The sequence below is a fragment of the Motacilla alba genome, chromosome 28 (assembly GCF_015832195.1).
Source record: "Motacilla alba alba isolate MOTALB_02 chromosome 28, Motacilla_alba_V1.0_pri, whole genome shotgun sequence".
Classification (NCBI taxonomy): Eukaryota; Metazoa; Chordata; class Aves; order Passeriformes; family Motacillidae; genus Motacilla; species Motacilla alba.
Genome location: NC_052043.1, coordinates 4,274,451 through 4,290,494, shown reverse-complemented (window position 1 = coordinate 4,290,494; position 16,044 = coordinate 4,274,451). Strand labels below are relative to the sequence as shown.

The window sequence follows — 16,044 nt, the reverse complement described above, 5'->3', positions numbered from 1 at the left end:
TTTGCCCCTATTCCCTGCCCCATTCCCTGCCCTATTTGCCCCTATTCCCTGCCCCATTCCCTGCCCTATTTGCCCCTATTCCCTGCCCCATTCTCTGCTCCATTCCCAGCCCCATTCCCTGCCCTTTTTGCTCCTATTCCCTGCCCTTATTCCCTGCTCCTATTCCCTGCCCCATTCCCTGCCCCATTCCCTGCCCCATTCCCAGCCCCATTCCCTGCCCCATTCCCAGCCCCATTCCCTGCCCCATTCCCTGCCCCATTCCCTGCCCCATTCCCAGCCCCATTCCCTGGAGTTGGGGCGATGGGGAAGGGACCACCCCCGTTGTGGGGAGGCTCTGGCAGCCCAAGCCCCTTTGGCATCGAGCATCGCATTCCAGCTCCATCCACGCAGGGAACCGCAGCCGAGGTGCGCCCCCGGCCCGGGCTGGGATTTATCCGGGGGTGCCCCGCCGGGACAAACCAGAGACCCTCGGGAAAGGGGGGAAAACGCGGAACGGGGCCGGGTGTGTGTGAACATGGCAGGGCTGGCGCTGCCCCGCGGCGGGAGCAGCTCCCGGGGCGCTGAGATCCCTGTCAGCCCCCGATGCTATCGGCCGTCAGCAGCTCCCGCCGCCTTCGCAATCATCCCTAATGGAGCGGCTTCGCTCGTTCCCGGCTCTTTATCGGCGCCGGGAGCGGCGCGGCTCCCGCAGAGGGACCTCGAAAGGCTCCGGGGCACCGCCGAGTGCCTCGGGTTTCACAGCCCGGCACTGCCAGAGCACCTCATCCGCGCTGCTGCCCGGGGAAACTGAGGCACGACAGGGGTGCTCAGTCCACGGCCACGTCACGGCTCGTGTCTTTTCCACGTGGTGGCTTTGGGACATTTCTCAGGGGCCAAAGCCACCCTCGCCACGGCCCTCGGCTGCTCCAGACTGTGCCCTGCCCGTGCTGTGGGCACTCCTCGGGGACAGCATCACCTGCGGCCCGAGGTGTTTCCGCTGCTGTTGGTCCATTTGGGGTTCTGTAGGGTCCCTGACAGCCGACCCTGACGCTTTGGGTTCCCACAGTGCCCTCGGCGCTGTGCCACACACCGAGCCCCCTCGGCACACCCAACCCCGCAGGCCCGAGTATTCATGGCTCTCCGGAGTCATTCCTGCAGCAGGAGGGCTCAGTTCTCCTCCAGCCTGACGGGAGACCTGCAGCTCCCCTCGCTGCCTCCTCCTGCTGAGCCCTGAGCTCAGCAGAGTGGCGTTGGTACCCCTGGCCATGGCAGCAGCAGCAGAAAAAGCTGCAATTTGCTCTTCCTTTTCCTTTTTCCCCCCTCCTTTTTCTTTTTCTTTTCTATTTTGGGAATGATCTTTGGGGTTTTTTTGTCAAGATGTTGGGATTTTCCTCCCTCCTCTGCAAGCGAGGAAAATACAGCCAGCCCCAGCCTTCCCACAGCAGCCCCTGCTTTCCCCTCCTGCTCCAGACAGAGATTTTCCATTTCCTTCTCCCAGGCTGGGCAGAGCTGAGCCACCCTCAGGCTGCCACCAGTGACGAGGCTTCCCAAATCCCAAAGTGAATCCAAGCAATACGAGCAACGCTGCCGGTCTCAGCCCAGCATCCCTGCATCCCCCCATGTGGGCAAGGCTCGACTTCAGCACCTGTGAAACATCCTGAACCCAACTCCTCCATAAAACACCCCGTGGAATGGCTTTTGAATCACTTGTGAACATCCTCTCCTTGAACTGCAGAAACCACCGGTGTTTAGAGCACTGATGCAAATCCCGAATGGAATATATATATATATATATTCCATTATAATATATAGTATATAATTATTATATTATATTATATTATACATTATAATAGATATATTCCGTTATATATATTTCAAGAATGACCCTAATAACTTCGCAAATTCATATATATATATATATATATATATAAAATAAATAACTTGAACAATAACTTAACTAATATATATGTATATATGTATAAAAATAACTTAGCAAATAACTTAGCAAAATATATATGTATATATGTATATATATGTGTGCGTGTACACACACACAAATATATATATATCTATATAGATAGATAGATATCTAGATAGATAGATAGATAGATAGATAGATATGAATTTGCTAAGTTATTAGGGTCATTCTTGAAATCCTACCCATGTCCATACAAACATCTCTCAGTTTTAATATTGGGTCCATATTTTTTAAATACCCTGGTCCCCCCTTCCAGCACCAGGGAATCCACGTCGCTCCTTTGCTTTGCTCTTTTTTCACAACACCAAACGTTTTAAAAATCCATTTCTCCCATCCAAGCCAGACTTGGTTTACATCTTGCTGGACACGGAGATCTCCCTGTATCATTTGAGGTATTAACGAGATTTTTGAATTTCCATTAAATCAGCAAATTTTGCTGCTCAGCGGCCTCAGTCCTGCACGGAGCCAGGATCAAACACACTCCAAAAGCTGCCAAAAGCTGCTGCTTGCCAGCACCTCCCTGCATCCCTTCTGGATGAGGATGGAGGGGAACATTTTGGGCTCCACCTTCCCATTTGGGCCAGTTTCCAACACCGGGGGCTGGCCCCAACCTCTCCGCGCTGCCCTTGGGGCTGTGCAGGGGTAGGGCCGTGGCCAAGTGCACATCCCGGCTGGGTCAGACCCTATCCCAGGTGATGCACCTGTCCTGGGTTGATGGGACTCACTCATCCTGGGCTCCTTTAAGCCTCAGCTTCATGCCAAACTCCAGGAATTCGGGCATCTCAGCTCAAATCCAAAAAAGAAGCCGGGCCAGAGCCATGAGCATGGATATGGGGTGAGGGCGGATCACAGCTGCCCAGTGCCTCCATTCCTGCTCAGGGTTGGCCTCCCTCTGCTTGAACCTTTCCAAAAACCTCCGGGAACCTCAGGAGACTCTTCCTGTCCTGGGGAAGGTGGCTGGTCCAGGTCTGTCCGAGCCAGGGAAGCAGCAATTCCCACGGGGAGCGCGGCTTGTCCTGCTGGGATTCTCTCCCAGCATCCCAAATTTCACTCAGGGTCTGGAGCAGGAGGAGCATTTCCACATTTCCACACCCCTACCGAGCTGCTAAGGCTCAGTTCTTTCAAACCAGGCTCTGATGGAGTTTATTTCATTTTAAATCTTATTTTTGTGTTCATATTTCCAGTCAGCCATCACCACCCTGCTCCAAGCCCAGGGCGGTCTCACACCAGGAGCCCCCTGTGCCAGGAGCTTTCTGCAGGGATTTTTGTTTCCTTTACACCCAGGTGATGCCCAGGGCAAGGCAGGACACTGCCAAGGCAGGAAAACACGAGCCTGGGCCCTGCCTCTGCTCTTCTCCCGCCTTCACCATCCCTCTGCTTCCTCTGCTTTCTTGGCACCGAGGGAGCTGGGCAGAAAACGCAGTGATGGGAGCACAGAGCTTCCTCCTCAGCCCCTCAGGGGGGCACGGCTGCCCTCCCCCAGAGCCACAGGCTCCCCGGCCCTGCAGCTGCCTCTGAGCAGAATGAGAAAATATTGGATTTGTTTTGTGAAGGGAAAAAAAAATAAAAAAAATAAAAAAATAAAATCCAATATTCTGTCTGCGATCCCAGACTCCGTGCCTGGTTATGGCAGGAAAATGCTGTAAATCTCCCCTTTCCCCACCAGCTGGGAGAGAAAAAACCATTTTCTTTTAATATTCTTATTTTTCTCCTGGTCTAAGCCCCATCATTTTGCAGTCAGCTCTGCAATCTCTTTGTTGACCAGGGTTAAACCTGCTCTCCCGGCTCCCCCGACCCCGGGAAGTCGCCTCGCACACCCTTCCCAGCAGCTCCCAGGCAGCGGCAATGAGATTTTAATAGATGTATTTTCAAATTAGTTCTGGGCCTTTCAAGACTTATCAGTTAAATGAGGTTTTTCAAATTGATTCAAAGGTCACTCCGAGAGTTTTCTCTTCTCTGTTATCTCTCCCTTATGGTTTCAGTGGCGATTGACAGGACAAGGAAAAAAATTATCACCCCCGTGTTGTACACCCAGAAAAAGATAAACCCAACAAAAACCCACCCAAAATGCGAGCCCGAATTAAAAGGAGGCGGCAAGAAAAGCCCCAGGCGTGGCCCCCGGGGCTGGGGCGATGTGCAGAGCCCGCGGGGGATTTGGGGAGCAGCGTTTGGGGGAGCAGAACCCCGGGGCGCGGGGGGTGGCGGGCGGCACCCCGCGCAGAGGGGAGGCTGTTTCCTGGGGGTGGGGGGAAGGAACCCCATTTAATGTTTAACCTGCGGGAGGTTTATTGGCCTCTTCTGAGGCTCAGATTAGGAGCAAACAGAAAAACAGCCGCGGGCGGAGCGAGGCGGCCCCGCCGCGCTGATAAGGCGGCGGCGCGGAGCGGGGCGCGGAGGGTGCGGGGAGCTGCGGGACACGGGGGACACCCTGAGCTGCGGGACACGGGGGACACCCTGAGCTGCGGGACACCGGGCTCGGGCAGTGAGGGACACCAGGAGCTGCGGGACACGGGGCTCGGGCAGTGAGGAACACCAGGAGCTGCGGGACACGGGGCTCGGGCAGTGAGGGACACCGGGAGCTGCGGGACACGGGGCACAGGCAGTGAGGGACACCGGGAGCTGCGGGACACGGGGGACACCCTGAGCTGCGGGACACGGGGCTCGGGCAGTGAGGGACACCAGGAGCTGCGGGACACGGGGGACACCCTGAGCTGCGGGACACGGGGGACACCCTGAGCTGCGGGACACGGGGCACAGGCAGTGAGGGACACCAGGAGCTGCGGGACACGGGGCCCGGGCAGTGAGGGACACCGGGAGCTGCGGGACACGGGGCACAGGCAGTGAGGGACACCGGGAGCTGCGGGACACGGGGGACACCCTGAGCTGCGGGACGCGGGGTTCAGGCAGTGAGGGACACCAGGAGCTGCGGGACACGGGGTTCAGGCAGTGAGGGACACCAGGAGCTGCGGGACACGGGGTTCAGGCAGTGAGGGACACCGGGAGCTGCGGGACACGGGGTTCAGGCAGTGAGGGACACCGGGAGCTGCGGGACACGGGGTTCAGGCAGTGAGGGACACCAGGAGCTGCGGGACACGGCGCAGGGAGAGCTGCGGAGCGCGCAGCGGCCATCCCCGCGCAGCCGGGGACGCCGGCTGTCGCTGCTCCGTGCGGGCGGCTCGTCACCGGCGAAGAAAGTCGCCTCTAATTCACGGAACCCCAAAACGGGTTGCTTCAGAAGGGACCTTAACGCTCATCTCGTTCCAACTATATTTACCAGCTTAAAAAAGAAAAAAAAAAAAAAAAAAAAAAAAAGAAGAAAAAAAGTAGCAAAATAAAATAGTAATTTAAGGAAAAAAATTTAGAAATTCAAGTTAAAAAAAAAAAAAAACCCAAACCAAAACAAAAAAAAACCCACACTTTTCAAGGTTTGGTTTGATGTTTTTTGTTTCCCAACGGGGACAAAGCTTTGCCTCCTTTCCTGAATCTTTCTCCGGCTCCCTGCGTGGGCAGCTCTCCCGGGCCGGGAGGAGCCGCTGCGAGCCGGCACCCCCAAAATCTCGTTTCGCCCATTTTACGGCGGCAAAACCCATTCGCTCCCGGTTCTCCAAAGCTTTCCGCGGCTGCGGAGCCTTTTCCCCGCGGCCCGCGGCCACCCGCGGATCGAAAGCAACGAAACCGTCGGCGGTTCTGTGCTGCTCTCCCGGGCCAGAGCCGGGCCGGGGCCGGGGCCGCCCGGTGCTCGGTGGCCGCGGGCCGGGAGGAGCCGTCGTTGGGCCAAAGTCGTTTGAAAGAGGCTGAAATTAAATAAAACTCGTGAAATATAATTAAATATATATATATGTATTTCCCGAGGTTTGATTCAGCGCCATTTTGTCCCTTTTTCTATCACGTCCGTGTATTAATTCGCGGTATTAATTAGTGACATTAATTGTTGGTGTTGTCAAAGCTCTCGGGCATTTGCCTTGGCCCAGCCCCGCGGTGCTGCTCGCAGTTCCGGGGTGGTTTTGGGGTTTGTGTTGAAAAACGACACTTCGTGCTGCGGTGGAGACATGCTCGGGGAAGGGATTCATAGGAGAGGAAGAATTAAAAAAGAAAGGAAGAGAAAGAAAGAAAAAGGAAGGAAAAGAATGGGAAAAAAAAATGAAGATAGGAAGAAAAAGGGAGTAACAAGTAAAGAAAGAAGGAAGGAGAAAAGAAAGAAAGAAAGAAAGAAAGAAAGAAAGAAAGAAAGAAAGAAAGAAAGAAAGAAAGAAAGAAAGAAAGAAAGAAAGAAAGAAAGAAAGAAAGAAAGAAAGAAAGAAAGAAAGAAAGAAAGAAAGAAAGAAAGAAAGAAAGAAAGAAAGAAAGAAAGAAAGAAAGAAAGAAAGAAATCGAACAAAACAATTTAAAACCAAAAAAAAATTAAAATGAAGAACGAATAAACGGGGGTGGGGGGTGGAAGTGTTAATGGAAAAAGAAAACGAAAGTTTGGAGAGGGAGAAGGAGAAGCGAATGTACGAGCAGCAGGAGCTGCCCGGGCCCCTCGGGGCCAGCCGCACCCCACGCGCGGGGGGAACTCCACGCACAGCCGGGAAAACCGCGGCAGGAGGGGATCGGGGCGTGCAGGAAGGCGGCGAGCAGGGAGCGCCGTGCCGCGAAAGGGACACGCACGGCGTTGTCGACCTCCCGAGAAACAATCCCGAGCGAATTTCCTGGTCCCGAGCGTCGGAATAAATCTGAGTGGCGGGGAGGGGGTTCCCGCTGGAGGGGGGCTGGGATGGGAGCGCACCCACAGCCACGCGAGGGACACGCAGGGTGCGGAGGCAGCCCCTGCCCGCCGCGGACACGCGGGGATGGCGGCGCAGGAGCGCTCCCAGCGCCCCCGGCAGCCCTCGGGAAGGAGCCGGTGCCTTCTCCGCCCCCAGGGCACGAGGGGCCGGGGTTTAGCGGGTGGGGGGGCACACCCGTGCGGGGACCCCCAGAAGTGCCACCGTGGGATCTGCGTCACCCACGGGCCCTCGCAGGCCTCGCGGGGCGGTCACGAAGTCGGTGGGGATTAATCTGGAGCGGGCCCGGGGGTCCGCGGCCGCGACTCGGGGTCGCAGAGATGAATGGCCCGAGGGGACGGGCTGGGCACCGCCAGCTGCTGCCCAGATGTTTCTCCGTGGGACCCCTCCTCTTCTGCGGAGCCCCTTGGGGCGAGCGGGGCCGGAGGGAGCCCGGGGCGGCCGGAGCTGCAGCCCCCTCATCTCCCAGCTGAATTATTAATGGCTCATCTGCGGAGGGGCGGCGGGACGGGGGGAACTGGGCTGGAAAGAGGAGAAAAGCGGCGGGTGCCATTTCTAGGGGCCCGGCGTGGTCATCGATCCGCGGCTCACTGACTCGGACTAATCCATCAGATGGACTCCTGCGGCCCCGGACCGGGACCAGGACCAGGGCTAGGATCAAAAATAGGGAGAAAAAAAAAAAAAAGAAAAAAAAAGAAAAAAAAAAAAAAAGAAAAAAGAGAAGAGGAATAAGAATAGGACAGGGACCAGAACCAGGACCAGGACCAGAAACAGGAATAGAACCAGGAGCAGAATGAGGAATAGGACCAGAAAGAGAAATAGGAATAGAACCAGGACAGAAGCAGGAATAGGATCAGAACCAGCACCAGACCTTGCCCCGGCCATGCCACATGTCGAACACTTTCTTTTCTTTTTTTTTTTTTTTTTTTTTTTTTTGCCTTTTACCGGGAAGGGAAAATTCCTCTCGCCGCCCGGGTCCCTTTCCTGCTTGCCGGGGGGCGAAGCTGGCAACCATGCGGGGCTCTCCGGGCCCCAGCCTGGAAAAGAACGGGAGAGGACGAGAGCACTCGCCCCGAGGCCTCGGGCTGGGGATTCACCTGCATCGATCGGGGGGCTCGGGCCCGGCCCCTCCGGCGCGACCCCTTCCCCCGATGCCGCCGCTCGGGGCAGCCGGGCCGGGGCTGAGCCCGGGGGCTGGGGCGGACCCCAGGGCCGGCCCGGGCGGGCGAGAGGACGGCAGGAGCGAAACGAAAGCGGGACCCAGCGGGGCTCGGGGCCGGAACAAAGCGGCAGGACCGGGGGGGGGCAGCTCGGCCGAGCCCCTCCGGGAGCCGCGTGGGGAGGCCCGGGCCGCGTGGGGAGCGAGGCGCAGCACGGGCCGGTCCAGGACGGGAGGCTGGGCTGCCGGTTGGTGGCTTTTTCCCTGTTTTCACGGACAGCAAATGAACAAACCCCGTTCCCCGGAAATCTGGGGGGTTAATTCCTGTAAATAATAGGGACATGGCGGCTCTGGCGCCGGGGGAAACGGCGCCGGGGAAGAAAAATTATTTTGGGGAGAATAAACCCCCCCCACGGCGGCGCGAGGAGCAAAGAGGTGACAGCAGGGACAGGGACCCTATGAGCCGGTTCGTGGACAGGGATGCCTGAGCCGGGCCGGGGACAAGGACCTCTCGAGGCGCACCGAGAAGAGGGTTCCCCCTGAGCTTCCCCCAGCTGCGGCCGCCGTTTCATCACCACCATCACGGATATTTTAAATTATTATTACTACTATTATTTTTGAACTATTCATTATTATTTCCAATTCTGGCCAGGCAGAAGCCCGAGCCCGCTGCTCAATTAGCCCCAACAACGGGGGCATTAAACGGCCGATCGCGGCAGTGTTTAAATCTTTATTTACCAGAACCTTGTAAAGCCAGGAACAATTTGCATTCTATTAACTGCTTTTCAATAGGGCATCGACTGGAACTAAAAGATGCCACTACCCTGCCCTAATTAAAGAGCAACTGAATTACACTAAATACATATGAACGCTGCTCTTCCCCATAAATAACGGCGGGTCCTCGTCGCTGGCTTTGCCCGTCCCCACGGGGAGCTCGGATTTCTTAAAAAATAAATTAAAGATCACTAACGTGTGTTTTGTCCGCCGCGGCTCGGCCCCGCGGAGCCAAGAGCTCCAGTCGCGTTTCCGGGGGGAGCGGCTCTGGGCCGGGGCTGGCGGGGAGCACCGGGCACGTCCCCGCTCGCCGCTGTCCCCTCAGTCCCACCCTCCGGCCCCTTCCCCGCGACCCCCGCCCGCCCTCGGCGCAGATCGCCGCGTTTCTCGGCACAGCCTCGGCCCAGCGCCGGCCCCAGACCGCGGGGAACGGCGCTGCGGGACCTCGACCCGGCCGGGGATCGAGACACGGGGCAGGCGGGGCTCGGTCCTTCTGCCGAGGGCAGCCGGTGCCCGGAGGGAGCGGAGCGCGGCCCCGGTGCTGCAGCCCCGGCGGGGCGGCCCGGAGATTCCCTCGAGCGCGGCCCCGGTACCGAGAGGCGGCGGCCGAAGCGACGGCGGAGGAGTTCCAGGGTACTGCCGGCGCCACGGGGCCGGTTCGGCGGCACCGAGAGGGAAATCCCCAAGGCAGGAGGAGGGGCGGCGGCCAGCGGGCACCTCTCGGCTCCCTCCAGCCGCGATCCCGCATCTCTTGCGGGCAGCAGCAGGCCCGGGGAGGCGGGAGATCGCCTTAGGTACAACTCACCTTAAACATAAATTCCTTCCCTTTGGTCTTAAGGTCACCAGCCGGGCCGGTAACATCGCCCGGGCCCGGCCCCAGTTCGCGATGGCAGCCCCGGAGCCCCCGAGGGTTTCCACGCGTGTTCGCGGCACCCCTGACCCACCGGCCCGGAGGTGCGGGGCGGGCGGCCCGAGCCGTGCCGTGCCGTGCCGTGTCCTACCTGCCAGTCTGAGCGCCGACATCCTCTGAAATTCCGGCTCCTGCAACCATTTCCACATCCTGCGGAAAGTCTCCCGGCCGGACTTGAGCTTACTCCAGGGCTTGGGGTTCCGCAGCAGGTCCGAGAGGGTCCCCTGGGAGCGGCACAAGATCCTCTGCGCGAAGATGGCCTGCGGGATGCTGTACCGCTTCAGCTCGGCCGTGATCCGCTGGGCCACCTCCTTGGTGTTGATCTCCTCCACCTGCCCGGAGCCGCCGGGCTGGGAGCCGGGGCCGGGCGCCGGGCGCTCCCGCTCGCCCAGCAGCGAGGCTCCGGGCTGCCCGTGCGGGTGGCCGTGCGGGTGCATCCCGTTCAGCGGCGGCATCATGGCCGAGCTGGGCGCCGCCAGCCCCCGCGCCAGGTGCTCCTCGCCCCGGGACAGCATCGCGGCGTGCGAGTCGAAGCCGTTGGGCGAGAGCATCTTCTCGTTGGGCAAGTGGCCGGCGGGGCCGTAGGGGGCCAGCGGCTGCTGGGCGTTGTGGAGGCTGCCCAGCCCGTTGGGCAGCGGCGACAGGGGCTGCCCCATGGCCGGCATGTCCTTGGGATAGTGGCTGTAGAGGTTGCCCATGGAGGCCAAGCTCCGCTCGTCGCGCATGAGGGTGAAGCTACCGCTGACGTTGCCGGCCAGGCGCTGGTGCGGGTGGTGGTGGTGGTGGTGGTGGTGCGGGTGGTGGAACTTCTCCGAGACGGTCGAGATGGGCGGCAGGTGCTGCAGGGGAGTCAGCGTGGTGTAGGTGCTGCTCAGGCTCATGCCGGAGGGCGACTCGCAGGACATGCTCATGGCGGGGTGCAGCGGGGCTCCCAGGCTGTGCTCGCCGCGGTAGTCGCCCCCCTCCAGGATGGAGGCCATGCCCGAGACCATGGCGGGCCGGCCGTGCGGCACCAGGTTGCGGTGCGAGCTCTGCCGCCCGTGCGCGGGGCTCAGCAGCTCGGCGGGCTGCGAGTGCGGGACTCCGTGCAGGCTGCCCAGGTTCTCCATCGCCAGCTCCATGGTGGCCGCCGGGCTCTGCCGCTGCCTCGCCCGCTCGCTCGCTGCCTTCCTCCCCCACCCCCCCCGCCGCCGCCGCCGCCGCCGCCTCCTCCTCCTCCTCCTCCTCCACCGCCGCCCCCCCTCCCCGCGCCGGCTGCCCGGATTAATTCAGACTCCGCGCCCGGGGATCGATGTCCGCGCCCCGCGGTCAGGCCGGCATGGTGCGCCCGCCGCCCGCCCTGCCGGGCGCGGGGCTGGGGGCGCGGGGCGGTGGCGGGCGGTGGCGGGCGCGGGGCGCGGGGCGCGGGGCTCGGTGCGGGGCGGCTGCGGAGCCTCGGCCGCCGGCTCCCGGCAGCCTCGCTCTGGCCCGCGGCGTGACGTCAGCGCCGCCCCGCCCCGCCCCCCCGGCGGACCGAGCCGCCCCCCCCGCACCTCTCCCGGTGCCGCGGGGCGCGGGGAGCGCCTTCGCCCGGGCCCCCGCCGGGGTCACCTTCCCCCCGCCCCGCGGCGACGCCGCCGCCCCGGGGTGACCCCTGCCACCGGCGTGACCCTCCCCGGACCGGGTGTCGCGCCCTCCCCGCCGCGCCCGGTGCCCAGCGCTCGTCCGGCGGCGCGGCAGGTGCCGAGCGCCCACCTGTGCCCCCGCACATCTGGCTGGCCCAGGCCACTCCCTGCGCACACGTCTGGCTGTGCCAGCCACCCCTGGATGAGCCTGTCCCCAGCGTCCCCAACACCCCCCTGTCCCCGCTGCCTGCCCCGTTCTCCACCCCGTGCGCCTCCCAAGGGCCTGGTTGTCCCTTTCCACCCCAAATATCCTGTCCCGCACCGCCGGGGTTCCCCACGCGTGTCCCCCCGACCCCACGCACGTCCCCTGCCCCTCGGCGGGCGCTGCCTCGGGAATGGCGAGGTGGCCTTGGCACGGGGAGGGGAGGTGACAGGGACACGCTTGGAGACACACGGTGCTGCTGGGCCCTGAGCAGCGGTGGTGGAGGAGGAAAAAAAAAAAAAAAGAAGAAGGAAGGAAGGAAAGGGAAAGGGAAAGAATAAATTGAAATGGAAAATAGAAAACGTGAAGGGAAAATGGAAAACGAAATGGGGAAATGGAGAATGGAAAGAGAAAATGGAAAGAGAAAATGGAAAGGGAACAGGGAAATGGAAAGGTAAAGGAAAGGAGGGTGAGGGTGACTGGATGAAGAGCCGGCGTGAGCCGTTTTTAGGCCACCGGAGGGGCTGGTGCTCGGTGTCCTTCCAGTACGGTTTTCAGCTGGCCCCGGCCCCGATATCCCAAGCTGGGCTCCCCGAGCAATTCTGGCCTTTCCCGGCCGTGTCCGCTCCCCCAGGTCGGCACGTGCCGGTTTCCCAAGCTTTATTGAACAGACCGAAAAAATAAAAATGAAATCCATAGCACCCTGCGGGTGGGGCCCGCCAGCCCCCCGCGGGCTGCTCAGTTCCCGGCCGGGCTCCAGGCGACTTCCACAGCCGAGGGACGGCCGGGAGGAGCTGGGAGCCCCGGTGCGGGGCGGCAGCGGCGGGACAGCGGGGCCTGGCCCTTCCGGGGCTGTTCGTGGTGACCCACCCGGCACCCGCCTGCTCAGGGAGTAATTCAGCCAAATCTCGTCCGAATTCAGTGCTTTTAACGCAAGCCGTCTCAAACCACCTCGCCCCACCTCAACCCATCCGTTCCATCCGCCGCATCGCATCCCATCCATCCCACAGTTTTCTATCCCATCTGGCACCTTCTCCGGGAAGTCAATTAAGTGCCTAGTTCATTAAAATAAAGCCCCGCAAATTCCCGGCACGTGAGAGCGAGGGTAGATGATGATCGGAGGGGAGGGGGTCCTCCCCTCTGCCCCTTCTCTGCCCCTTGCACCGCGATGCGGCCCCTGGAGCCGGGGCGGGCCCGGCCGAGCCGGGCTGTGGAAGGACCGCGGCCCCCCTTGGCCTCCCCCCCGGTTCACGCCTGCCTGGAGGGCCCGGGGGCCGCGAGCAGGACCCCCGAGAGCGGGAACCAGCCGGGCGGGGGGGGTTTCGGGCAGGTAACGGGACCGGAACCGGGCAGGGAGGGACAGGGCGGTCTGGAGTCCAGCAGAGATGGGGCAGGGGGCGAAGTCGAGGTGCCAGGGGTGGGCAGGGAGCCCCAGAGCCGGACAGGGGTGGGCAGGAGTTGGACAAGGGGGCAGAGATGGTCAGGGGAGCCTGGAGCTGGATAGAGATGGGCAGGGATGGGCAGGGGAGGCTCGGAGCCAGACAGAGATGGGCAGGGGAGGCTCGGAGCTGGGCAGGGGTGGGCAGGGGAGGCTCGAAGCTGGGCAGTGCCAGAGGGTGCGGAGCGGCGGTGTCGAGATGAGCGGCGAGGAGGAGGTGGGGAACAAACCAGGGATGAAGCATCCGCGTCTGGAAGGGTTTCATTGAGTGTAATAATGGCGATAGCGCATCGACCGCCCATCGATAGATCTATCCCTGCAGCTGCCGTCCCGCACCGCGGCCCCGTGCCGGGCTCCCGACGCCCCCTCCATCCCCAGTCCTGCCGGGCCCGCAGCACCGGGAGCCCCCCGGGACGGGTGCTGGACTCTGCTCTTTTTGCTCTTTTTGCAAAGAGCAAAAGAAGAGAGAGACTTTTTAGTAATTAGTGCGACACAATTGAGTAATGCGGTAGCCCCGCGCCCCCCTCCTGCCCCCCCCCGGCCCTTCCCCGATCGATGCAATATCATTAGGGCGAGAGGCACCGAGACACGCGGGGCCGGGCCGGGGGAGGCGGCGGGAGCAACCCGGGCCGCCGTGCGGGGTCCGGCCCCGGGCTCCGTGAGAGCCGCGGGGTTCGCTGCCTGCGCGGCGGCTCCGGCCCGGGGGAAGCCCTCGGAGCGCCCAGAGGCTCCGGCGATGGGCCGGGACGCAGCGCGGGGGAGAGGCCCCGGCTCCATTCGCCAGCTGGATGCTATTGATCCCTTCCCTCGCCACCTCTTTCTTCCTGAGCTCCCTCTCCCGATTTAATTCCCTTCCCTCTGCTCCTCCGCAGCCGCCCGGGCAGCGCTCCGAGCGGAGCCGGGCAGTGCGGGCACCCGGGGGCGCAGAGCGGTAAGTGCGGAGGGGGAGCGGGGGTCGGGGCAGCGCCCACCCCCCACATCCTCGCAGCGACCACGGTGCGGAGCGAGGAGCACAGCGGCGCGGACCCGGCAGCCCCCTCCCCAACCCCCCCGGCTTCCCAGGGCTGCGCTCGGCGCCCCCGCCCCTGCCCCGTGGCCCCCGGGCCCTGAGGGCCCCCAGAGCCGGGGGGGTATGGAGCATTGCTGCCGGTACCGTGCCCGCCGGTGCTGCTGCGCAGGTCCGGGGCTGTTTTGAGTTCAAATCTGGTTTGTTTCTCTTTTTCTTTTTCTTTTTCTTTTTATTTTTTTCCCCATTGCACTTAGGAACAGCGCGAAGGCACAAACGCCCCGGCCAGGACCAGCCCCAACGGAGGGGCCGCACCGCGGGCGGTGCTGCCGCCGAGCAGGCACCGGGCACCGGCCAAACCGTCGGGTTTTACCGGGCAAGGGAAGAAAAGGAGCCGGAAAGCGGCTCCACGCACCCCGCCGGGAGCCAAAAAGTTCCTTAAAGTTCTTTAAGGCTTCAAAATAACAGCACCATCGCCTGGCAGGTGAATTATTTAGTGCCTATAGATCCCTCGCAAACCCTTTCATTTCGGTTCCAAACCTTCCCCAGCCCAGCCTTTGCCTATGGATGTCTCGATTTTCCAACAATCAAGCGGGAGGCAAAGAGCGTGGCAATTCCTGCTAATCGATTTTCCATACAATGGGCCCCAGATGATGTTTTAAAATGTGAGAAACTAAAATGTGTTGGTTTAAATAAGACTTTTGCAATCAATAGCTTTTAAAAAAAGAGTCTTTGATACCGGTTCTTGAAGGGGATTCAAACGCTTTCGCTTCCAAAACAAAACAAAGCAGGAAAAAAACCAGCCACGCCGGAAAAGTTCCGCCTGGATTTGGGGTCATTGCAGCGGGATATGGAGAAAGCCGCTCGGGGGGCGCAGCTCCGGGACCGCAGCCCCCCCGGCCCCGCCGCCCCAGCGCGCCCCCTCCGCGGGGCTCTGCCCCCCCCGGGCCGGCCGCGGGCTGGGCCAGCCCCCGGTTCTGCTCCTTTCCCTCCCTGTCCCGCCCGTTCGGGTGCGATTTTCCCTTCCCCACGCTGCCGGCGGCGCCCAGTCGCGTTGCACTGTGGTTTGTTGCGCCCCGGGAAGGAATCCAGCCGAGAAAAAACTCCGGCCCTTTCCCCACCGACCGCTTCCTCTGCCTAAAATTCCGGCCCCCCTCGGCCGATCATCGACATCTGCTCCCTCGCAGGCTTTTTATTTTATTTTTTTTTAATTTTTAAGACAGTTTTAGCTGCAAGATCAGGCCCTTTCCCCACCCCTCCCGACTTCTTTGCCTTTACCTTTCCCTTTGGAGGGATAGAATATAATTTTTTTAAATGCCCCATCCGCGTGAAAATTTTGATTGTCTCTGCAGGTCCGGCCCAGGAGGTGTTTCGGGACAGGAGCGGAGCGGGGGTCGGGCCGGGACCTGCCCCCTCCCCCTCGCGGCTCCGCCGCCCGCCTCGCCCCGGTCCCGGTGGGTCGGGCCTGGGCCGCGCTTGGAGGGGGCAAAGCAGCAGCCCCGGGGGGCAGCGGAGCGGGGGGGCCGGGAAGGAGAGCTGGGGGCGAACCGGCCCCTCCACGGCTTTTCCGGAGACTTTTCTCGTTTACCCCGGAAACTTTGGGCGGCCTCGGAACTCCGCGGGAGGCGGCGGCGGGGTCGCGGCGGCGGCGGGGAGTGGGGACGGGGGGGTTCCCATCCGATTTCGCCCCGGGGGGGCGGTTTGAGGACGGGCCGTGTCTCTTTTCGATGTGACCCCCGCAGGTTTTCCCCGAGCGGAGCGGCCCCGCGGAGCTGCGGCGCATCCCGGGCCGGGGCCGGGCGCCTCCGGGGTTCCGCACCCACCCGGGCCGGGGAGCGGGGCCCGGCTCCCTCCCCGCTGCCCCCGCACCTCGAACACCCCCGGGAGTCTCCGGGAGCCCCTTTCAGCCGCAATTTGTTTTCAAAAGTTCCCCGCAGAGCACCGCTGAACTTTACACCCTGGCAGCGGCACGGAGAGGGCTCGACTCCGTCGGAGCTTTCGGGGGAAAAGTGCGGGAAAACCTCTGGGATTTCGCCCAGTTGAGAGATATAGAAATTATACAATCGAATTTTAATTTTATTTTCCCCCCTAATCTTTGCCCTCTCTCCCGTTGTGTCTCTGCCTTTCCCCGCTCGGGCCCGGCCCCCCCGCGCCGGGTTGGGGTGCGGGTGTCCCCACGAGGGACACACGGAACGAGTTCGCCCGTGCTCGACGGGACGGGACCGCCG

General features: G+C 61.6%; 1 protein-coding gene and 1 long non-coding RNA gene across 3 annotated transcripts in view; one reads left to right on the top strand and one right to left on the bottom strand.

The window, feature by feature from the left end:
• The window catches only part of ONECUT3 (one cut homeobox 3), a 31,532-nt gene extending 20,845 nt beyond the window's left edge, over positions 1-10,687 (bottom strand). For both annotated transcript variants that reach the window (XR_005259849.1, XM_038164046.1), the window contains exon 1: positions 9,658-10,687. Coding sequence is in view for 1 of the 2 variants with exons in the window: in XM_038164046.1 (XP_038019974.1) it covers positions 9,658-10,687 (1,030 nt within the window). In the remaining variant the exon portion in view is untranslated. The remainder of the gene's footprint in view (positions 1-9,657) is intronic.
• A 2,729-nt stretch (positions 10,688-13,416) lies between these two features.
• On the top strand, positions 13,417-15,794 carry LOC119712600. Its single transcript, XR_005259850.1, has 3 exons — positions 13,417-13,741; positions 14,074-14,300; positions 15,169-15,794. It is a non-coding gene; the product is annotated as an uncharacterized LOC119712600 (long non-coding RNA).
• Positions 15,795-16,044: the final 250 nt, after the last annotated feature.